The 25,647-nt window shown below is 36.2% G+C and overlaps 1 protein-coding gene across 3 annotated transcripts in view; it reads left to right on the forward strand.

The window, feature by feature from the left end:
* The window catches only part of Stag2 (STAG2 cohesin complex component), a 138,448-nt gene that overhangs the window by 58,887 nt on the left and 53,914 nt on the right, over positions 1-25,647 (forward strand). For all 3 annotated transcript variants that reach the window (XM_059250391.1, XM_059250390.1, XM_059250392.1), the window contains exons 3-7: positions 2,057-2,135; positions 8,731-8,895; positions 18,492-18,588; positions 22,752-22,828; positions 24,880-25,084. In XM_059250391.1, the coding sequence (XP_059106374.1) occupies positions 2,057-2,135; positions 8,731-8,895; positions 18,492-18,588; positions 22,752-22,828; positions 24,880-25,084 (623 nt within the window). The remainder of the gene's footprint in view (positions 1-2,056; positions 2,136-8,730; positions 8,896-18,491; positions 18,589-22,751; positions 22,829-24,879; positions 25,085-25,647) is intronic.

Raw genomic sequence — 25,647 nt, forward strand, 5'->3', positions numbered from 1 at the left:
AGACAGGTATTCCTGCTTTTATGAGCTCTTAACGTTAAAAAGCAAAACATATGCAATTTCTTATGTACATCAAAATTAAAATCATTAAATTTTTTTATTATAGATTAGAATATTCATGTAGAATACTTTAAATAATATAGATCTGCAATAGGATAATGGATAATGAGGATTGGTGGGAGTAGAATAAACAGCATTTGCTTGGAGATATGTGATGTTAGGGCTAGTGAAGGACAGAAGATTCAGCTCTCTGATATTAGTGGGTGAGTCCTTTTTCCAACCATTGACAACTTATCTAACTGGTTTTTGTCAACATATTAATTAATATGTCATTTCACCTATGGTAGTTTAGTGTTCATTTGGTCTTAAAACATAAGAAAACAATAGAGTTCAGACAGACTTAAGGAGAATTTATTTTTTCTGTTTGGGGCTTACTTTCAGTTCCCATTTTGATGACTCAATTTGCCTTCAGAGTGTTTTTTACTTCTATGACTTATTCTTGTGGTTTAGATAGTTTGGAGGAATAAGAATGTTATTGGGTCTTTGATTCTTCTGTGACCATTGGAATATTGGCAATACTAATGTTCACAGTTTTTTAGCAGTTACTGAGCCAAGAGTTGGTGTTGCCCAAGTATCTGGAGAGAAAAGAATATAATTTATGTATGAAGGTATTTAAAAAGTTTTTAATTTCTTTGCTGAACTATATGTATTTATAGAAGAATATCAGTGAGAACCATCTTTTAAATTTCATGGTTAAGATTATAGTAGTTATTGAGTTTTTGGTGATCAACTCTCAGAACTGGTATTTATTACAGACCATTTCCTTTCAATATGATATTACATAGCATTCCCACTATCCTCAGTACAATGTTTAAATTACTTTGTAGGTAAGTGCTATAAATAGTAACTTTTCTCTAGATTTATGAAGTATTTCTATCTCAACAGTGTCTGTACAGCTGGTAAATATTACAGGAATAAAAATGGAAATAAAAGAAATATAGATAGGGAAGGGTTACTTTCGTAAAGATAGTCTTTCCCTTTGGTACCATTATTTTAAGCAGAACTGACTATAACCGTTATCTTTCATGGGGGGTTTATTATAAAACCTAGTGTTATGTAAATACCAATGTATATCTTGCTTTAACTATTTAAATTGGGTAGGGTTAGTTTATACATGATCACATACACACAGCATAAAGATCCACACATGTTAATTAAATTTTAATTTAATTTAAACCAGTTTCGTTTGTGTGTGTGTGTGAGAAAATCCAGGTTATACAAAGTATCCCCATCCCTAATAAAAACAAAGGCTAGGTTTTTAGGACTGTAGTTTTATCTGTTGGAGGTTGAAGAGAATTGGAAGATTTTTATTCTTCCCGTATATATTGTATGTTGTGTTATAGATGAGAAGACTGAGATATTATTTCTACAAGATCACTGTTAGAATTGATTCTCCTTATTAATTCACTGCCTGTTTCCTTCATTAAGGATTTTGAGTATTTAGCATAGTTCTCTATTATATTTCAATTGATTTTTTTTGTGTGTGTATATATATATATGTATATATATATGTGTGTTCAGAAATACACGTTTGTACTGATATATACTTATGTATATATTTTATATACTTATGTATATTTTTTTGAGTAAAGTAGAAGTCAGAGGATCTGCAGATATTGCTAAGATTATTTAATGATTTAATATTGCATGGCAAAATAGCTTTTTTTGTTTTTTTTTATTTTGTTTTGGTTTGTTTTTGCTTTTTGAGACAGGGCTTCTCTGTGTAATCCTGGCTGTCCTTGAACTTACTTTGTAGACCAGAGTGGCCTCAAACTCAGAGATCTGTCTGCCTCTGCCTCCGGAGTGCTGGGATTAAAGGCGTGCACCACCACCTCTTCACCACAGGACCCTTTTCCACATCAATAACTTTGTTTTATTTGTGAACTACTGATTTGTAATAATTCAATCATGCTTTTTTATTTAAGAATGTTAAAAAATTGGAAACATCATCTACTTTTCTAAGAAAGGTTTAAAATATTTGCTTATCTTTTTGTCATAGGGAGTCAGAAACACATTTTTCTTCTGACACAGATTTTGAGGACATTGAAGGAAAAAATCAGAAGCAAGGCAAAGGCAAAGTATGTATCATTTATGTGACTTTGTTTTTTTTTTAAGGTGTGTGTATGCCTGTGTGTGTGTGTCTGTGTGTGTGTGTGTGTGTATGCATGTGTGCTCTTCTGAAAGAATTTCATCCTTCAAATGCAGCTTGTTTTGGGGTCTCCATTGTATGACAAACCTTCTGAGTATACATGGTTCTTTATGTTTTCAGACCAAATAGCTTTTAAGTATGTATATAGTATACATGAAATTAATGATGCATTTTTGTTTCATTTTATAAAGTACAGTATGCTAAGCAAAATGTGGTATCTCAACTGGTTTGATTTCCCTGTAAATCAATTATAATGTTGTGTTGCTTCAAATATAAACAAAAAATACATAAACTTCCTTCTTCTGATACACCCTACAGATTTAACATATAGCATGTATATATAACATGTAACATATAGCCACATTATGTCTATTCTATTAGTGAAAATCATTTTATTCTTTGTAAATAATGTCAAAGATGAAAACTAACAAAGTTAAGTTTTTGGTAGAATAGAAAATTTAGAGTATGACTAAGTAGCCAGATAGCTGTGGATAACTTGGTAAGTTGTTAAATTATTTTGGTGGGTTTTTTATTTTTCTGTTTTGTTTTTGTTTTTATTACTAAGTTTCACTATGTAGCTTAGGCATGCGTTGAGCTGTCTATGTAGCCTAGACTGGAATGAGTTTGTAACCTTTCTGACCTACCTTCTTTGCAAGTGATGAGATTATACGTGTGTACTATCATGTTTGAGTTCAAAATGAATTTTAGATTGTGATTTTCTAATGACTTATTTCGAAAAAGTCTAGGCTGTATAGAACTATGAAATGAACTTTCCCCATAATCCTGTGATCCAGAGGTTATTTATAATTTAGACATTTAAAATAACTTATATGTGTGTGTGCACACCTTATCTATGGTTTTGACTTCTGTGAAAGAACACTATGACCCAAAGCAGTTTGGTAGGAGAAGCTTTCTGTTTCAGCTTAAGAGTTCCCACATTATACTCCATCATTGAGGAAAGTCAGGGCAAGAATTCAGATATGACAGGAACCTGGATGTAGGAGCTTGTGCATAGGCCATGGAGGAGTCCTGCTTACTGACTTGCTTGGGCTGCTTCCTTACAGCACCCATGCCTACCAGCCCAGTGGTGGCACTGCCCACAGTGAGCTGGGCAATCTGACATCAATCATCAATCAAGAAAATGTACCACAGGCTTATTCATAGGCCAGTCTGGTTGGGGCATTTTCTCAGTTGTGCTCCCTTCTCTCAAATGACTCTTAGCTTTTGTCAAGCTGACATAAAACTAGCCAGCACAGTGTGTGTGTGTGTGTGTGTGTGTGTGTATACTTGCATATGGAATTTTGTTTAAATGGAACCATACTATGCAAACTATAACTCAGCGTTATAACTCAGTGTACCCCAAACTCAATGAGAATTTTCAACAACTTTATCAGTGAATATAACTGTAACTGTAATATTTAGTGACTTTATAACAACACATTTTATACATGGAACAAAAATTATTTCACAAGATCTTGGAATATTTTTTACAGTGCACATAATGAATTTGTTACTAATTTTGTGTGCTTAGTTCCTTAAAAAATAGAGATTTAAGAGAGAAGCACAGGGATATGAATGGAAATGGTAACTTGTTGAAAACAAACATCTGTAATTAGAGTGAGCAGTATATGATTATTCATTATTAAATAGCTTTCGTTAGTCTACTTTTGCCTATGATTACAATTGCAGGTTGAGGTAAGGGGCCTTCTTCATGGCATCTGAATAGAGTACTCTAAAGACTTTTCTGGGTTTTCTTTTGTCTTGTTGGGGTTTTTTTTTGGTGATGCTAGGGATTGAGTCAAGGGCTCTCATACACATTAAACATGCTTTCTGTTGTGATATACCCCAAACCCCTCTATAAAGTTTTTCTCTTTGTGATATAGCTTCTTTCACTTTTCAGAGCCAGTGCTGTAGGTGAAGTGTTAGTGGACAGATCAAGGATTTATTATAATAATAGCAACTACATTTGAACACTGTTCTGTGTATGTTTTAGGTGCTGTGGTAACAATTAGTATATATGTATACATGAATATATTATATATAATTATAACCTAATTTAATATCAAATTAAATTATAAAACTTGAGCCTGGAGAGGTGGCTCAGTAGTTACAAGTGTGTGTACTTCTTTTCTGGAGGAGACCCCGATTTGATTCCCAGAATCAATATCATGTGACTCATAGCTGCCTGTAAATCTGGCTCCAGGGGAATCTGGTGCCTCTGGCTTCTGCAGGCACCCCCATCCATGTTCACTTACCCACTCACAGATAGGCACATAATTTAAAAAGTCTGAATTATAAAACTTGAATATTTTATAGATTGAAACTGAAGTCTAGAGATAGTCAATGGTTAAATGATCTGAATCTATTTCTTTATTGATAGCTTATGATGCTACCTCCAAAGGTCTGTCTTTTTTTTTTTTTTGATAGGGGCGTTGTTTTCGAGACTGGATTTCTCTGTATAGTTTTAGTGCCTGTCCTGGATCTCTCTCTGTAGACCAGGCTGGCCTTGAACTCACAGAGATCCACCTGGCTCTGCCTCCCAAGTGCTATGATTAAAGGCATGAACCACCACCTCCCGGCCAAAGGTCTTTTTTAAAAGAAATTTTTTCATATTTATTAGTATTTTTCTTCTTCCTCCTCTTCTGTCCCTGACCCATCTCTCTTGGAGACAGTCTTAGTGTCATATACCCCGTGATAGCCTTGAACTTCCTTTGTAGCCAGGGCTGGCCTCTGATCTGCCTTTTCAAGTGTTGAAATTACAGGTGTATGTGACTATATCAAGCTGTACTTTTCCTGTATTTGTTATTTTACCATGTGTTTTCCTCAAAGCACAGCCAATGCATTGAAGCATTTTAATTGTACTATTTTTTACGTACTGACCAATCAAATTTACACACATGATAACACAGTTTGAAAGTATATGGCTTTGTGTTAATATTAACTTTTAAAAAACATATTACAGTATACTCATTATAGTTGTTTTTATCCTTATCTCTGAAATTCTTTTACTTAGTGTAAAAGCCTTTCATTTTAGAATTAGGAATTAATGATTCAGGCTCACAAAGACTGATTCTTTTAACAAAATTAACTAACGGCAACACTTCAAATTATGGAAATTATTTATTGAAATAATTATTAAGCATAGTGTGATTTTTGCTAGGTGTGGTAACATATGCCTCTAATCTCAGTTACTCAGGAGGCTAAAGCAGGTGGATTGCAAGTTCATTACAGGATGGGATGCTTACTGCCTTCCAAGACCAGCCTAAAAAATGACTCAGCAAAATCCCGCTTCAAATTAATAATCAAAAGGGCTAGAAATGTACTCCAGTGATAAGTGCTTGCCTTGCATGGAGAGTCTCTGAATGTATCCCCATTACCACAAAACAGCAACACCAAAAAGAAAACAACAGACCAAAACTAGAAAGGACCCTCTGTAAGGTAATATGCAAAGATACAGAGTGTCTGGAAATAAATCTGTAGGCATGAGTGTAGATCAGAAAATTGCAGAATATGGCTTGCTTTTAGACTTTCCATGATATAAAAATATTGCTTATTTTTAATGTCTTATAAAAATAAAGAATCTATGATATGTGGCTATGTTTTGTTGGTTAGGTCTGTCAACTTGATACTTCTTAAAATGACTTGAGAAAAGAGTAGTAATGATGAATTAGTTATGTTGACCTGTGGGCAAGTTTGGGCGAAATTTTCTTGATTGTTAAATGATATAGGGAAACCCAGCCCATTGTGGATGCTACTATTTCCTAAGTTAGAGAAGAGAAAGCCAGCTGAGAGCAAGAATGTGTTGATTTTTCTTTGCTCTTAACTGTGGGAGGTTTCTGTCCTGATGTCTCTGAAATAATGGACTTTAACCTGGAGTTGTAAGCCAAATAAAACCTTCCTCCTTTTTTTATCACAGCAATAGAAACAAAAAGTAGCACAGTGGTCCACAAAGCCAAAGATGTTTACTGTTACTTAATAGAAAATTTGCAGACCCTTGCTCTCTAGATCACAGGAATGTATATCTCTCTCTAAATGGCACTTTGAAATCATCAAATGCAAGGGTCTGAAAATATTTACTTTAAAGATTTTATTTTGGCACTGGCACTTTAAAAATGATTTAGAGAGACTGGAAAGATGGCTCAGCAGTAAAGAGCACTTGCCTCCTACTATCACGAAGAACCAAGGTTTGGTGATTTACAGCTGTCTGGAACTTCAGAAGCAGGGGTTCTGACACGCTTTGGGTCTCCTTGGGTACCAGGCACATATGTGGTGCATAGACATACATGTAGGCAAAACACTCATACACATTAAAAAAATGAGTTAGGGTAAGATTGTTGATTACTTTTATCTCCTGCACAAGATCAGGTCATAGTAAATCCCAGCATGGATGGAGAAGGGGGCTGTGATGTTCTGCCCTTAGCTGAGGAGCTATTGGCAATTGATGGCTACTGGGAAAGCGAGAGTCAGGTTTCTATAGGGATTTGGCCTCTGAGAGACTCTCCATGTTCCAGTATATTTTCCTAGAGCCATACACATACTGGCAGCACTAAGTCGACTCCATGTGTTAAGAAAAAGAGAGAACAGATGTAATTAGGAGAGGGAAGTGGTTGGAGGAATAGAGGAAGCATTAAAGGGTAGGGGGTTGGAGTGAACTGGAACAAAACATATATGTATGAAATTTTCAGTTAGTAAAAAGAAAATGTACTAGGAATGGCTCTTTTTCTTTAACAAGGTGTAAAAGTTACGGGAGTATTTTTCATAAGTTACACGATGAGCCTTAACATTTTTGTTCATGTACATATTTATTTATTTATGTGTGGAAGTTAGAGGACGACGCAGGAGTTGTTCATTCCTGCCATTTGAATCCTGGGGATCAAACTCAGGTCATCAGGCTTGGCAGCAAGTGTTTTACTCTGTGAACCATTTCTGTGCCTCTATATGGGGAACCTTTTTACTGATTCAGGAAACTCCTACTCCCAAAACTGACAGCTTCCTTGTAAGTGAGCTTCATTTTCTTGTAGTGATCATTAATGGAATTCTCATGGTGTTCGAGAGTTGACCCAGGACAAGAATCTCATAGTTTGATTTATACTCTTCACGAACACTTGTTTGAGACTGCAGTGATGGGACCGTAGAGATGACTCAGTGGGTTAGGAGCGCTGGCTGCTCTTGGAGAGGACCCGGGTTTGATTCCTGGCACCTACATGGTGACTCACGACTGAGGAGATCAATACCTTCTTCTGGCATCTGTGGGCATACATACATATGTGTGAGAAAAATACTTGTACATAAAATAGAGTAAAAATTGAAAGAATATTGCAATGAGTTCTAAAGCTGGCAGCAAGAAATAAGTTAGGTTGTTGAACTAAATTACCTTACAAGGGGTTATTCTAGCTATCTACTCTATTCTGTACCCTAACACAGCATGGCAGACTAAGATAAAAAAAACGTGAAGAGGTTTATTTTATTTTTGTGGTGTTTTTTCCAAACTTTGTTGATATTTTGATTGCTTTTCATGCTGTGATAGGACATTGTTTTTCAAAATTAAATCAAATTCAGTAGATTTAATTCTAGTAGATTTAAATCTAAGTTAACATTTACTGAATTTCTTCTAAAGCAGAAGTGATAACAATAGCAATTAGTTTTGACTTTATTGTGTGTTGAGTATATTTGTAATGAATACTTTGTTTTCATCATCACAGCAACTCTGTGCAGTAGGCATAGTTTCTTCTTCCACCTTACAAATTAGAAAATGTTCTTCTTTTCCTTTTGTTTATCTTTCTTATTCCTCTCCTCCCCTCACTCCCTCTTTCCTTTCTTTTCTCCTCGTCCACAACAAGGCCTCATATAGCCCAGGTTGATCTTGAATTTGTTTGTTATATAGCTGGTCTTGAATTCCTGATCCTCCTGCTTCAGCCTCTTGAATGCTGGATTCTATAACCTATGCCACTATGCTCAGATGGGAAAGAAAAATTTCTGGAGTAATATGTGGATAAGTAACTGTCCAGAATTACTCAGCTAATAGGAGTAGAAATTTTGACTTACAGTTTGTCATCAAAGGCTTTGATCTTCTGTAATATAATATGAGCTTCTGGGCTGGAGAGTTGGCTCAGTAGTTAAGAGCACTTGCTGCTCTTACAAAAGACCCTGATTCAATTCCCAGCACCCACATGGTGGCTCATAACTAACTCATTCCAGTCTCAGAGGATCTGAAGCCCTCTCCTGACCTTCATAGGCGCCAGGACCAAACATGGTACACATGCAAACATGCAGAAAAAACACTCAAAGGCATAAAATAAGTAAATAAATAAAGTTAAGAAATAATATGAGCTTCATGGAAAACAAAACAAAGGCTATAACTGTTATGTAACTTTCTTGTATTTGGATGTCATTCTTCTATATATGTTCAAGTTGAAACATAATCAGCAGCTTTCTTGGTATTTTTGTTTTGAACTCTCAAGGATACTAAGAGAGATACAAGTTAATCAACTTCTGTTTTTTTTTGTTGTTTTTTTTTTGTGCAGACTTGTAAAAAAGGCAAAAAAGGTCCAGCAGAAAAGGGTAAAAGTGGAAATGGAGGAGGAAAACCTCCTTCTGGCCCAAACCGAATGAATGGTCATCATCAACAGAATGGAGTGGAAAACATGATGTTGTTTGAAGTTGTTAAAATGGGCAAGAGTGCTATGCAGGTAACATATTTGTGCATTTTAAACTCTAGTAACATATAAAATACTGCCCTGATTTTGGTTTTCTTTAAAATAGGCCTCCTGTGTATGTATGTTTGCCTGTGTCATATATGTGTGCATGTGCTCGATGGCGGGTATGTGGAGTTCAGAGAGTAGCTTGGTGAACTCATTCTTTTCCTTTCATCTTTATGGGGTTTGGGAGAGCAGACTTAACATGGCCAGACTTGCTTGGCAAATGCTTCTATCCACTGAGACATCTTTTAAATTTTACTTATTATTATTGTGTCTAAGTATGGCATGCTTCGGTGTGTGTATACCATGATCTACATGTGGAAGTCAGAGGAGAGCTTTAAGCAAGCAGTTGGTTCTCTACTGTGGGTTTCAGAGATTAAACTCAGGTTAGTAGGTTTCCATGGCAAGCACTTTTACTCACTGAACTATTTCACTGGCCCTTCCTTGATTTTTCTAATTGTATTTTAATAAATACAAAACTGTGATTGTATTTATAATACCTTTTATTGGGGGGGGTTGCTGGGACTCAAACTCAGAGCCATTTATGTTCTAGGCAAGTATTCTAACCACTGTACTACATCTCTAGGCCTCTATGTCTTTGTGTGCGTGCGTGCGTGCGTGCGTGCGTGCGTGCGTGCGTGTGTGTGTTTTCTTGGGTGCTTGAATGAGCCCTCTACCACTCAACTGCAACCTCAGGGCAAAGCTGTGTCTTGAGCCATTTTTTAAGTTTTAAGGACATAAGGCAAAAAATTAATTGGTTAAAAAAAATGATGGGGCTGGAGAGATGGCTCAGAGGTTAAGAGCACTGGCTGCTCTTCCAGAGGTCCTGAGTTCAATTCCCAGTAATCACATGGTTACTCACAACTACTTGTAATGAGATCTGGTGCCCTCTTCTGGCCTTCAGGGACACATGCAGGCAGAATACTGTATACATTTGTCTATGAAGGTTCATGTTCCCCAGGATTTATATAGCTGCCATTAACAAATGACGTCTTGGTGGCTGGAGAGATGCTTAGTGTTTAAGGGCACTTATTACTCTTGCAGAGTGTCTTAGTCAATGTTCTATTGCTCTGAAGAGACACCATGACCACAGCAACTCTTATAAAGGAAAACATTTAATTGGGGCTGGCTTACCGTTTCAGAGGTTTAGTTCATTATCCTCATGTCAGGAAGCATGGAGGCACACAGGCAGTCGTGCTAGCTAAGAGTTCTACATCTGGATCTGAAGGCGCTAGAAAGAGACAGACAGTGGGCCTAGCTTGAATATTTGAAACCCCCCAAATCCACCCCCAGTGACACACTTTCTCCAACAAGGCTACACAACTGTTAACAGTGCCATTCCTTGGTGACCAAGCATTAAATCTATGAGCCTATGGCGGCCATTCTAATTCAAACGAGCACATAGAGGACCTGGGTTCAATTACTAGCACTCACATGTTGATTTACAAATACTTGTAGCTTCAGTGTCAAGGGATCTGAAGATCTTTTCTGACCTCTGCTGTCACTCTATGCACATTATTGATATACATACACAGGCAACACACATAAAATAAAATAAAAATTAAAACAGTTGAGTTTTATTGGTGACTTAGTTACCAATCTGTGTGACAGTTACTGCTGTGACAACCATCACCAAGGCTACTCAAAAAATAAATAATTTAATTCAGGGCACATGGTTTTAGAAGGTAGTAGTGTCTATCACCACCATGACATGGAGAATGGCAGCAGGCAGGTAGGCATGGCACTGGAGCAGTAGCTGAGAGCTTATTTCTGATCCACTAGCACAAGGCATGTGGGAGGGGGTGGGGAGCAAGCGAGCCAACTTGAAATGGCATGAAGTTTTGAAACCTCAAAGCTTACCTCCAGCGCAAACCTCTTCTGACAAGGCTACACCTCCTATTCCTTCCTAAATAGTTCCACCAACTAAGAACCAAGCACTCAAATATAGGAGCCTATCAGGCCAACTTTTATTAGAACCACGATAGATGGAATTCTTAGTTGAGTGACCTAATGTTATTAGCCATTTAGTTAACTGATTCTTAATAAATATGCAAGGAATATATACTATCTTTTTGCTGTTGTTTTAAGATGGAGTCTCTGTTAGGATGGTCTTGAATTTTAGTAGGCTCAAGCAATCCTCCTATCTGAGCCTCCTTAATAGCTGGGAATATAGACATATGCCATCATACCCTACCTGGAATATATGTATTTCATACAAGTATTAATTTAATGTTATAGGGAATTAACTTCATATAATTAACGTTAGTCAGTATTAGGTGCACAAGGATAGCTTTTGGGAAGTAGTTATTTAGGCTTTATGTTATTAATCAACTTAAATGCAAAATTTGCTTATAGTTATGTAAGTATTTGACTCTGTAATTAAGATGTAAACTATCAGTTGGGAGTAGTAAAGAAAATTTTCACATGCAAAAGAAAAATGCTTAGCCATTGTGCCTTTAGATCAACTCATAGCAGTTTAATTCATAGTCCACAGGTTCATTTTTCTGTAGTTATGTTTAGTGCTTAGAAGTTTTGTTGTTTAATGTTTTAAATTATAATTTGAGTACACTTCTTTTGCTGTGTTGGGATGAGTTGTCTGTCATTCATGGCATATATATACTGTTTTATTTTGTTACTCTATTAGTTTAAAAAGTACCCACTTCTGTTAAGATCTCCTTTTGCATTAGTTTTATCAAATGAGATATGTTTTTCTCGGCTGTATTGTATTCCACTTCATTACTTTCTTTTTTATTTTTGTTATTTTTTATAATGTTGTTTTAATTAGTTAAACACCTTAACACACACACACACACACACACACACACACACACACACACACACACGTTTTCTTTTTGGTCAGTGCTGGAAATCAATCCTTAGACTTTGGGTGTGCTAAGCAAATGGCCTTACCACTGACTAAGATACAAGTCCAGGCTTTTTGTCTGGTATCCTTTATTTTTGTCAATTTCGGTGTTTTAGTTCATTTATATTACTACAAAATAACACGGACTACATAGCATATAAACAACAGAAATTGATTTCTCAAGTTATGGAGTCTAGAAAGTCTGGGATCAAGGCACTGGAAGATTTTCATGTCTATAGGGCCTTCTTTGTGGTTCATAGATAGACTCCTCTCATTGTGTCCTCTCTTGGTGGAAGGTACAAGACAGCTCTCTGGACCTGTTTTATAAGACCATTAATCCCATTTGTGAGGGCTGTATGCTCTAATTGTCTTCTAAAGCCCTGTCGAACTTTCCTCATACTGTCACACTGGTGCTCAGGTCTCAGCAGCACATGTGGTGTTGCAATGGTTACTGTCACAGCAAAGTAGATGCTTCTGGTTTTCTCTGGTCTTCTGGGCTTTAGTTGACTATCTTAGGTCATCAGATGTTTTTAGACTAACCTGCCTTGTACAGGGACCTGAGTTTGGCCCCCAGCAATGAGATGAAAGATAAGTAAAAAGTAAAAATAAAAACCTGAACGAACTGTTTCTGTCTGCTCCAGGGGACATTTCTAGTTACCTCCCCGGGGAATACCCTAAAGCTCTTGTCCGCCTCTGGGCGGTGATGTGTATTACTCTTGGGTTACTTTCCTAAGGCCAGATTTGATCAAGGAAATCTGCTTTTTAGAAACTGGGTTTTCCTTACTCAAAAGTTTCAGCCTAGATTTCCTTATGGTATGCTTTCTATTTTTCAGCCACAGTATGTGCTCTGTGCTCAGGCCTTTGTTTCTTTAGATGCTTGGAATAGTTTCTTTTCTTTCTTCCAAATCAATAGGACTGACTGAATTAAAAAAAATCACTCTTTTAAAAACTTTTTAATTATGTGTATGTGTACATGTGTTTCTGTGTGTGGGTGTGTGCACTTGAGTACAAGTCCCCCGGGAGAGCAGAGACATTGGATCCTTTAGAACTGGAGTAACAGGTAGTTGTGATCTGTGTGATGAGAATGTTAGACATTAAACTCAGAGGTCCTGTATAAGAGCAGTGTGTGTTCTTAACCTCTGATCTGTCTCTTCAACCTCTAAATGTCACTGTTTTGAAAAGCATTCTTAGGTACTGTCTTCACTTTTCCAGTGTAACATTTATTCTTACCTTACTCTTGACATTCCATTAGCACATTTACAATATCACATTATTAATGTGTGTGTATCTGACTTTGATTTCCCCTCTTTTGTTCTGTGAGATAGAATGTGCAGCTTGGCTGGCCTGGAATTAGTGACTATTTTGCCTTAGCCTCCTGAGTGCTGGTATTTATAGGCTTGTGCCCCCATGCTCTGTTCTGAATACGTTCTTAGTGTACTATTTGATTAGAAAATTTAGCTGTTTGTGATGCCATACACTTGTAATCCTAGTACTTGAGGGACAATGTCTGAAGGCTCTTTTGTTCCAGGCCAAGTTGGGCTACATAATGAATTCCAACTCAGCCTATAGTATATAGCAAGCATCCACCTCCAAAGAATTTTTTAAACCACTTTTAGTGTAACAGCCTACATTTTTTTTTTAGATTGTGTAAAACTTGCATTCCTATTGTAAGTTGTCCTTGAATTTCAAGAACTTCTTATTGCTCTTGGGTGGTCTCTTTAAAATTTTATTGGACATTTTTGTATCTATATTGTTTAGTGTACCCTTATTCTTGTTAATACAGTTCTACCCAACCATAGCAATGTTTCTAGAATTCAGGCAGAACTATTTTGGAAAGACTTGTCTTTGCTCTATGTGACTTTTGTTGGTACTCATTGAATGTCTAGCATTAACACAGTTAGTTGTCCTATTCATCTAGAAGTTTCCTTACTCAGGCATGGTAAAATAGTCTCTGATAACTCAGAGGCAGGAGTCAGCTGGAGCTTTACCTATAAATAGCCTTCCCATGTGACTTGTACTTATTACAGTATATTGTCTGAGTTTAGAGTCTTAAGTAGTATCCTATCCCCTAGCACTCCAAGAAACCAGTGCAGCTGTGTGGCTTCCTATGACCTAATTTTGAACATTTTACTACACTGTGTTGAATGGAAAGAACGCATAGACCCCTCACCTTTTATTGGGGAACAGGGAACAGTTTTTTAAAAACTTTAAACTATTACAGTTGTACAATGTATTCTTTCATTTTTTTTCTTGCATTAATCATTTTGGGAAAATGTTTCAGTACTTTTCTCAATTGTGCTGGTTAACATATATACTGTAATAAATATCTGAAATGATCAGCTTAAAAGGAGGAAAAGGTTATTTGAACTCAGTTTCAAAGTTTTCAGTCTGATTATTTGTAGCCCTCTCCTCTTCTTTGGGGCCATATTCATGTGTCATGTCATGGTGGGGAGAACATGGGATAAACTTGTTTACCTCACACTAGTCAGAAAACAGAGGAAGATACTGGTGTTCCATAATTTCATTTGAGGGTATGCTTCCAACTGCCTCAGGCTCCCATTAGGTACCCAAATGTTAAAGTTTCAACCTCCCATTAAGTCCGAGTTGAGGACTAAGCCTTTAACATTTAACACATGGACTCTTTCAGGGGGAAGGAGTAGAGTTTAGTTTTAGAGCATTTTCAGTCTCCCAGAAAGCAAGCTCATGTCCAATAGCAATAGCTTTCCAAGGTTTAGGTGGCCACTCATTGACTTTGTGTATCTTCACTTGTTCTGGACAGTTTAAGTAGAATTATATAACCTGTGGTTCTGTAAAGTCTCACCATGTTGTGGCATGTATTATGGCTATTCCTTTTGGCCGATTTGATGTACTGTATGACCCTTCACTAGTTTGTTATATATTCCTACATTCTTACACATTTGTTTTGTACAAGTGTTTGGTTAGGCATATGTTGTAATTTTTTGAGTAATATATACCTGAGTATCAAATTGCAGTGTCATATGGTAACTATATAGAACTTTTTGAGGCGATTCCGAATGATTTCCAAAATGACTACCATTTTACATTCCTGCTAGCAGTGTTTTAATGTTTCATCTTTCCACAGTTTCGCCAATGTGTGTTACTGTAATTTCTAAATTTATAACCATTTTAGTAAGCAGGAAGTGGTTTCTTTCTGTTTTTTTTCTTTATTTTTCCTTTGTATTAAACATCTTTTCATGTGTTTATTGGCCATTTGTTTATTGCCTTTACAGAACTGTGTATGTTTGGTCTTGCTTTCTCTCTGTCTCTCTCACTCTTGCTCTCGTTCTCTCTCTTGTTCTCACTGTCTCTCACTACCCCCCCATGTCTGTGGTCTGCATGTATGTAAGTGCACCGCATGCATACCTGGTGCCCTCTAAGGTTAGAAGAGGGCATTGGAGCCCCTGGAGTTACAGATGGTTGTGAGCCACCATGTTAGTGCTGGGAATCAAACCCAGATCCTCTGGAAGAGCAGTAAGTGTTCTTAATCTCTGAACCGTCTCTAGCTTTCACCTTGTCTTTTAAAACAATGACTTAGTTGTGAAACTTCTTTATACATTTTGTCAGATACCTTGTCAGATATGCAATTTAAAAACATTTTCTTCCTTTCGTGGACTACCTTTCACTTTCTTGATGAAACCTTTGAAATGTCACAAGTTTTCACTTATTAATATTTTCTTGTGTTTTTACTATTGAACTACTCCTTATATTTTCTTCTAGTAGTTTCAGAGTTTTTGCTTTTTTAAAGAAAGGTATCTGATCAATTTGAGTTAAGTAGTATATGTATGACATAAGGCAGTCTCCAACTTCATTCTTTTCTTTTACATGAAGATATTCAGTTGTTCCTGGGTCATCTGTTGACACTCCTCCCCAAATTGCATTGTCTTGGGATCCTTGTTGATTTATTTCTGGGGACTAAATGTTATTACATGACTCTGTTTTTCCACTGTTGTTTTTGTAGTAGGTTTGAAATCATGAAGCATGAGTCAAACATTTTTTTTTCCTTTTTATGCACGTGTATGTGTGTGTGTGTGTACACATGTTTGCATATTTGTATGTATGCAGGTGCACATATGTAGATATGTGAGTACATGTGCACATATGATATAAGTGTGTGTGTGTGTGTGTGTGTGTGGAGCTAGAGGACAGCCTCAGGTCTGTCAGCCTCAAGAATGTTGTACGCTTCCTTTGAGGCAGGGTCTCTCATTGGCTTGGAGCTCATCAGTTAGGCTAGACTTGCCTTCTGTTTCTCTGCCTGCCCATCACAGGAGGACAAGTATATGGCACAAGGCCTGACAGTTTGTATATTTGTTCTGGGATTGAATTTAGGGCCTTAAGCTTGTGAGCTATCTCCCCAGGTCAGGCATTTCCCTTTTTAAATACGGATTTGGATATTTAGTTTCCTTTGTAGCTAGGAATTTCAGGATTAGCTTTAATATTTGCAAATACATCAGCTGGAATTTTGATAGGAATTAGAGTGAGATAAGTATTGAGCATCTGATACTATTATCTCTCCAAATCTGTGAATTGTCTTTTTTATTTGTATTTAGCATTTAATTTGCTTTTTTTTTTTTAATAATCATTGTATTATTAGAGCTGACCATTGAAAAAGCTTTTGTTTTTTATCTCTTGATTCAGGCTTTTACCTCTTTTTTTTAAAAAAATGAACTTTTGTTTCTGTTTAAATTAAAAATTTAAACTTGATTAATATATGATATTGAATATATTAGTAGAATTTATTCTGGCATTTGCGTGGCAGGTGTCATTCAAATTTTGCTTCTCTTTAATCCACCCTACCCTACAGTCATTCCTTTCAAACACTATTGATCACTTTTGTGCATTTAAATTGACTCTTAAATTTATTTTATTTATAATATCTTACTAAACAAAGAAAGAGGTGTGGCATTTACTTTTGTTTTTGCTCTCCAAACCCTTTAGTACTCAAACAGCTGAGGCACAAGCAATAAACACCATTTTTTGAATGTTAGAAGAAAAAAGTTGTTATGCTCTCAGCATCATATATCAAATTCCCCATAATTTCTTCATCCAGTTCATCAGCACTCTGGTCCATAGGTTGATTCAAGGTCTAAAGGCAGGCAGACAATGCTAGAAATACCTAACTTGTTGGTGATAAAAGGATCACGAAATCTGGCCTTGACCTAAGTATGTATACATAATACACTATTAAGGGTATTTACACTACCTTTCCAGGCAGCTCTACCTAAAATGTTTTCAGTTAAGTAAAAACAGTGGCACCCAACAGTACAATACAACTTTGCCCGAGGCAGCATGCCACCATGCACATTCCCTCTCCAGACTTCCCCTGGAGCCTTGCCTTCTGGCGTCACTGACCAGCATCAAGGCTTCCTGGTTCCATCTATTTAATTTCATGTGAGAAGAGAGAGTGTTCAGCATTTGTTTTTGTGGAGGAAATAGTTGTCTTTAATCAAATATAGCTGGTGTTCAAAAGTGACAATGCTAAAGCCCCACATCTGTCATTTAAGAAATAAACTTGGCTTAATCACCCTCAGGGTAAAGACAGCATCCCCACCCTTTCCACTGCTAGGAACCAGGCCACCCAGAGCACACTGTAGAACACCTCTCCAAGTAGTTCCCTACCACTTACTTTTCTGGGCCTTCTTTCCCCATCACTTTCCCACCTCCACTCTCCCCATGGTCGTCTTACCCATATCTGGGCTGATGCAGGACATTCTTAGCAGTGCAGTCAGTCTCTGACCAGTCACCATTATGATGCTTGGGAATGGAGATCCTACCAGCAAAGTAGGAAAGGGCCGATGGGAGAGATCTCATATATGTGCCTCCAGGTCTAGTGTTCTACCAGAAAATACTAGAACCGAACAAGGGTCTTACATGAGGGAGAGGAGTTGTCCAAAGCTGTTATCCACATGCCAACCAGAGGCAGAAGCTAGCTAAAACCCCATTCCATGTCTAAGGTTATACCACCCCGAATGTGCAGAGGCATTTACTTTTTTTATATAGAAAATTTTAGGGTGATACATTCCCTAGGATATTGTTATCGTCACAAAGAAACACACTTTATAAAACTGAATACTATAACTTAGTTTTTGTTGCTTAAATTTTTAGATTTTTAAAACTGTGTATGTTTGTGCTTACACATGTGTATTCACACGGACACCTAATTCTGTCATGGTAAAAACACAATATACTGCTATGACACTTGTGAGAAGGAATTTCTTTTTTATATAGAAAACAGAGGGTGACTATGCTTTAAGTTTCGTATGTATGTATATGTGTGCACGCACATGTGTGTGTGTGCACATGTGTGTGTGATTGTGCTACATAAACATGTATGTATGTATGTCATGGCTTGGCTGTGGTGGTCATCATACAACTTATGGGACCTGAGCTGGGACTGGTTCTCTCTTTAATATTATTTGGGTCTTGGGGATTGAACTCAGATTCCTAAGCTGAGCACCAAGGGCCATTACCTACTGAGTGATCTCATTGGCCCAGTTTTTTTTTCTTCTAATTCTGAATGAATAGAAGGTAGGTGATTATTTTGTATTGTCAGCCAGTTAGTTTATTTGATTCTATTAAAATTAAAATCAAACTTTCTATTAAAAATATGCATATATTAAAGTAATAGGAATTACATAATGTTGAATTTTATGGCTTTCATTAGAATTAAAACTAATGATTTTTTTTTCTTTCTCTTTCTCTCTAGTCGGTGGTAGATGACTGGATAGAATCATACAAGCATGACCGAGATATAGCACTTCTTGACCTTATCAACTTTTTTATTCAGTGTTCAGGCTGTAAAGGTAAAATATATTTATTTTAGAATCATAAGTTCTCAAATAGCCACTTTTTAAAGAAATGTTATCCCTTCTCATGGAAAATAATGTCAAGGTAGTGAATTATTTGCATTATATCTGTGCAAAATGTATAAGGAGAAAAGCAAAGAACAAAGCAAGAGAGGAAGTCTGTTGACAAAGGTATATTCACTGTGAAATTTATCTAAAACCTTAGCAATTTATAATGTTTATGGTATTGTATTAGATTTCCTACTTTGGGCGACTGGTTTAGGAATGAGGAAATGGGATAAAAAGGGAGAAGGTAAATAAAGAAGAGATATAGGTTTAGATGTTATGGTATAGAATAATAGAATGTAGGGATTAAAATTCATAAATTAATAGTCGCTAGTGAAATTGCCATTTAGTGTACGTTTAAAATTTTGTGGTATTTTACTTAATTTAAAAGTATTTTAAAATAGGAATGAGGAAAGAACAAAATACAGATATTTCTTACCTAGGGCAAAACTATGTAGGACAGACTTTTAGCAGTGCAACAGAATTATGTAAATTGGTATATCATATGTACAGTCTCATCTGGATCACTAAGTAATTGAGTCAGTCAAGATCATGGGCAGCTTCTGTTATCTCCTTTGTCTTTTTATGCTATTGAAATTATAGCAGATACTTAAGTGGAAATATTTTTATGCACTTTTAGGGTTATTAGAGTTTTAATGAGAATATTACTACCTCACACTAGCAATGTGAGGACTAGAATTCTGGAGGGTACTATTGCCTTATAATATAATTAAAAGTTAAGATGTCTCTAGAAATGAGCCACTTACATGTAGAAAATAAATATAAGTAGTAAGTTTTAATTGTATGATATCGCTTTAAAAATATAGTAATTTTAGCTGGGTGATGGGTAGTAGTGCATGACTTTAATCCCAGCACTTGGCAGGCAGAGGCAGGTGGATCTCTGAGTTTGAGGCCAGCCTGTTCTATCTACAGAGAGAGTTCGAGGATAGCTAGGGATATACAGAGAAATCCTATCTTGAAAACCTATATATATTCTCACACACACACACACACACACACACACACACACACACACACACACAAACATGTAAATTTTAATTGGGAAACAAGTAATACATTTTATTTGTGGTTGATCAGAATATGTAGTCTACATATTAAATCTTATTTATTTGTGATGGTTAAAATATATACACTTAATTCTCAAGGCTATGATCTTCATATTGTCATTAACTTGGTTAGTCTTGAGACTAAAAATTCTTTGAGATGAAGCATCATACTCTGCTCAAATTCTCTTTTTTATCTCTGATTCCTGACTTTTGTTGGACTACAGGTTTACACAAGAGCAGTCTTAAGAAATTTCAAGTCCTGTCTTAACAGAGTAGGGAGAGCTGCCTAGTTTCCTTGACTTATCTAAAATAAAACTAGCTGCCATTTCGTATTTTATCTGCTTTAATCTAGTTTGAAAACTGTGGTTCAGTAGCCCTTTGAAAGTGCTCTTCCTTTGTTAGACTCATCCTTTGTCTGGTGTTGCTCTGTCTTCAAATAAGAACTTGAACACTAGGGCTTTTACTAGAAGGAAAGCAGATTGTGAATATTTTTACAACTTTCATGTGTTGAACACTTAAGTTATTGTAGATTTGGGCACTCGTGTAATATTTGTTGGTTTTATAACTAAGTATTTTCCATATACTGGAATTCGTTCTTTTTGGAGAATTCATTTGTAAATGGATTAGAAGTTTCTCTGTGTAATCATTTAGTTTAACCATTATTGTAGAATTAGGGTTATGAGGATCATCATTCACTTTTCATTTGACTCTAATATGATGTTTCTGTGGTTGTCATCCAGTTAGGGATCCTTGGCTGTACAGAGAGTGACTCTAGGCTGTTGTTCTGTTCATTTTGAGGCCAATTCAGATTTTTGCTGTGTGCTTGCCTTCTTGTTCCTTTCTTGTTGGCTGGGTTTTGGCAGTTTCACTTCATGTCTTGTACATCTTCAGACTGTGGGCTCTGGTCTTAGCTTCTGATGGTGACTTCACAACTGCATCAGAATTCAGGCTCTGCAGTTGGCGCCATCTGTATTTCCGGACCTTTGCTTTTCTGTTTATTTTTGGATTTCAGACTATCATGTGGTTTGTGAGGAGGTAAGCAAGCTTATGAAATGGGGATTGGCGATAGAATTCATCAGGATATTTACTGTGTTCTACCTTTAATGATTTATGTCCTTCCCATCTCCCTTTCAAATTTTCAGGCATTCAATTTGTACTTTATTTGTTTGGACTATTTTATTAGAACTTTGAGAATGTTATAGATTGTGCTTTGGTCACACACCCTCCACTTCCTCCCAGATCCATCCCTTCTTCCTTACCCACCTAACATACTGTTCTTTTTTTTCTTCTGTTGAAATTCACCAAACCGAAGTTGTACTGTCAAAATGTTCTTGAATGTGTGGCCTTCTGCTGAAGCATGATCAGCTTACTGGGGGGCTCCAGTCTTTAAGAAAACCAATTTTCCCTCACCCAGGTTTTGTGTATACTGTCTGAATCACTCTGAGTGCAGCTACTGTGTCATTCATGTACAAGAAAATTGTAGTTATCCACCATCCTTGTCTCATGTTCTTCTGCTCTTCTTCCACAATGATACCCAGATCTTGGGAGGAGGGAGATCACTATATATGTTCAATTTAGGACTGAGTATTCTGTAGTCTCTTACTGTTTGTACCTAGGCTGGTAGTTCTCTGTGTTGATCACCATCCCCAAATAATAAATGTGTGGTATAATGGGAAGTCATTGGGAGTTACTTTAATACTATGTGCATTTAGCAGAGTGATAGCAATAGCTTCTCCCCTAAAGTCTATGGCCCGTCTAGCCATCAGTTCTTTGTCCGATAATGGTTTCAGGTATTGGTTTCATATTTTGGATGGTAAGATTGATTATTTTTTCCTTCCATAGCACACATAGCACCTTGTAGCACTATGAAAACTAGCCAGTAGGGGTGAATCGTCCAGGTCAGTACACAATGGTGTAAAGGCTTAGAAGGGAGTAATGGGATAAAAAGTATTAAACTGGGTGGAGAAGGCGGGGCAGGATAAAGGAGGGAGTATAGGGAAGAAAAAATGACACTAAAGACTTTTAGAAAAAAAGAATAATGGAAACCCACTTTGTAGAATCTTCTTAGTTTTGTACACACTCACATGTGGGGTGAGAGAGGAGGGCAGAAGGAAGGGAGGGAGAGAGGCAGACAGGCAGGCAGGCTCACATGTATATAAAGAGTTAAATGGAGATACTTTGCAATGGGGCAACAATGCCCCTACCGAACAACATAGGCTACATAGGCTAAGAACTAAAAGGCCATTGTTAGGAATGAGTTCTTTTGGTGTGGTTGACTGACAGAACCCTGCCCCTACCCCCATGCCCATGCCCAGTTCTACAGGTGCCAGTGCTCCCAGTTGGTCTCTTGAACTTAACAGTGGTACCCTATTGCTGAAGATATCTTTACAGATTTCAACATTCACTAGACTACTGGACCTATCTATAACTTCTGACACTTATCTATAGCCTCATTAGAGGATGTCAGTATATAGTTGGTTTGTGCATAGTATTGTCTAAAGGGGGCATGGTTAAAGGGAACTGTGCCTCTCACTTTCCCTTGTCTTCACATTTATCCTCAATTTCAAGTGTTATCATTGTTTATGTTAAAGAGGCGAACCTAATAAAATCATTCTTTTATAGATAGCGGCTAGAACATCTAGCTATTTAAAATTTTTTAAATGGTCTGTACCAAATAGGTACAGATTTTTTTCTTGTCTTTATTGCCTATATAATGATTCAGTATCATGGCTTCAGGATACTATGTATAGGTTATATTCATATATGACACAATTTTACGTGAGGAACGTGAGTACCCAAGAATTGTGGTGTCCTATTCCCTATGAATACAGAAGGACAGTTGCATAATAGCATATCATGGTATGAGTAAAGTAACATAGGTAGTAATGTTCAACGTTGATTGTACTAGGAAGAACCATACCTGTCAGCAGTGTGTGGTTAATAAGTAGGCTTTTATTGTGAATGTAGACTTAGATGTGCTATTTTGTGTTCTCTGTATGTAGTTCTTTTATTACTCCTATATTAACTTCTGATACTTGGGAATTTCAGGAGTTGTCACAGCAGAGATGTTTAGACATATGCAGAACTCTGAGATAATTCGAAAAATGACTGAAGAATTTGATGAGGTAACACTCTAGATATTTTAATAATTATATTCATGCCAGTTGTGACTTAGCATTTACATATTTTTAAGTGCTAATATTGTCGATGTTACTTATGGTGTTAATTAGATAGTAGCTATGTGACCTCAGGTGAGTTGTCTTAGCATCAGTCTCATTATCTGTGAACGGGATATTAATAGTTTGGTTGTACAGCTGCTCTGAAAATGTTTGAAAATTGCATAGCATTTTTAAATTCTATGCATATAGCAAGAACTTAATAACTATTGTTATAACAATAAAAAATCAGGGAAGAACATAATTTAGAATATGCCCTTCTGAAATATTGGAAAAGGAATATTTGTTCAAATATTTGAGTAACTAGGTATTTTAGCTAAAGAAATATATAGATTATTACATAAAAACACATATTTCAACTCTATGGACCAAAAATAGTATATATTGGAGTTGATTATCACAGTGATGTCATCAAAGTATTGCTACCAATAAATCATTGGTAAATTTACTAAAGTGAAAACTTATTCAGGACAGAAATTTGTGTCTGTTTTATTCATAGCTGTATTCCAGCACCAGGAGTTTTACGCTTCTAAAATGACTTGAATTTTCAAGTAGAAACACTTACTTCACTTGTTTTATTTGGTCATTTTTTTCTTGCTCTGTCTAATGAAAAAGCTTTCAGCTATCATTCTAAGAGATAGATGAGTTGTTAAAATGGTTTGATGCCACTAAGTGCTATTAATCAGTCCTTTAGTAGCAGGAAGGTATTTATGAGCAATGGTATTTTTTAATCTTTTGATAATAAATGTTTTAGTGAGAAGCTTCTTAGTAAAAAAAAACAAGGGTTTGAGTTAATCATCTTGAAATATGATTAGAAAATCTCAGCAAACCAATTTGCTCACAACTGTATTTCAATATAGTTGACTAAATGAACTCATCAGTAGCTCAGTGTCAAGAGTGTGCAGTTAACATGATCTAGACCCTGGATTTAATCCCCCTCGGTTCCCAAAAAAAAAAAAAAAAAAAAAAAACAAACAAACCAGAAGGGAATCCTTTTATGGAGTGTACCAGGACCTTATTCTCAACCACAGTTGAACTTGTATATAGCATGAGTTAAATAAATTATGCAGTTAAACACTAAAAACAATAAACTGTATGATCAAATTGATTTTAAATCGTTTGTTTCTCTTGTCAGAGCTCTTTTGCAGTTTCCATATACTATTGGTCCCTGCTTTAAGTATTTATTTAAATATATTTATGTATGCCTGCATGCTATGGATGAAACCTTACTCAAGGCACATGCTCTACTACTAAGCTAAACCCTCAGCCTAGGACTTAACTTTTAATGATTTCTGGAGACTATCAGTTTGAGTTCAGAATGATGAATGCCCCCATTTTTATTCAAAGGAAAACCTGAGTGCTGCCTTTGGACAACTGTAGTAGCTGCATTTCCTTTTCTCTTATTTATTTAATTTTGTTTTATTGTTTGGTGCTTGGGGTCAAATTTAAGCCCTTACTCATGGTAGCAAGTGTTCTACTGTTGAGCTATATCCCCAGCTTTCATTTGTTAAATTAAGTAGTTGTTTATGCCTATTGGCTATCTGGTGTCTTAAAACTAATAAAAAAAATTTAACTGCTTTTTGAGTTATGTATTATTCTATTTAACTGGCTGAGAGTACAATTTTTTTATTTCAAAACTGAAGATATAATTTTGGTTTGTTTTTGTTCTAAAGAAATTTAGTAGGTATATTTGTGTTTTTCAGAAGAATGTTTTACTTTGATGAGGGAATACTTAATATTTTTAACATCAGTAATTGGTATTTAATTTTATTGATTAAAGTGAAGTCTATTAAAATGTCTACTTTGATCTTAAATGAAAGGTCAGTGTTCAAAGAGGAATGCGTCTATCTTTGCATGTTCTTTTCCTTTCTTTGAGAATTTATTATTGAAAAAGAAGGTAAGATAAAGTAGTATTTTCATGCTTTTGCCTGGGGTACATTAAAAGGCAAAAAGTGAAGTTGTGAACTTGAAATGAATTGCTGTTTAAAAACTTTTTTTAGGATAGTGGAGATTATCCACTCACCATGGCTGGCCCTCAGTGGAAGAAGTTCAAGTCCAGTTTTTGTGAGTTCATTGGTGTATTAGTACGGCAATGTCAATATAGTATCATATATGATGAGTACATGATGGACACTGTCATTTCACTTCTTACTGGATTGTCTGATTCACAAGTCAGAGCATTTCGACACACAAGTACCCTGGCAGGTTGGTATTTTGAAATAGTTTATGGACATTCCCTTCGGTTAGAGACAAGAAAGATTACCATCAAAGAGGAAACAAGTAATAATACTGTGAATTCCCTTTTCTTTTAAGTATTGTTGAGACAACATCTCACTGTATAGTTCTGACTGGCCTGGAATTCACTATCCAGACCGTGCCTCTGTGTCCTGAGTGCTAATTTTTTTTTATATAGGGACCAGTAAGTTAGTACTCCCTGTCTTCTGCCTAATTTGAACTATTGGGAATTGATTGGTATTTTTATTATTGACTCTTTTCTCCAGCTGTTAAATAGCTTACAGCAGAAAAATGCCCAATAGCCACAAAAAAAGGTGTGCTGTTGCTTTATTGTATCACTCAATGTAATGTATTGCAGGTGGTCTGGAATATGGTAAAGAAAAAGTCAGAGTTAGCAGATTTTTATATTAAAGATTTATGCATTAAAAATACCAGACAAAACTAGTCTTGTCCCAAGTTTAGTTACAAAAAGTAGAGATCTAGAGAACTTTCCATGAAAAAGCTTTTTGTTAATTGTCATTTCATTGTGTGTG

Source organism: Peromyscus eremicus, chromosome X (assembly GCF_949786415.1).
Source record: "Peromyscus eremicus chromosome X, PerEre_H2_v1, whole genome shotgun sequence".
NCBI lineage: Eukaryota > Metazoa > Chordata > Mammalia > Rodentia > Cricetidae > Peromyscus > Peromyscus eremicus.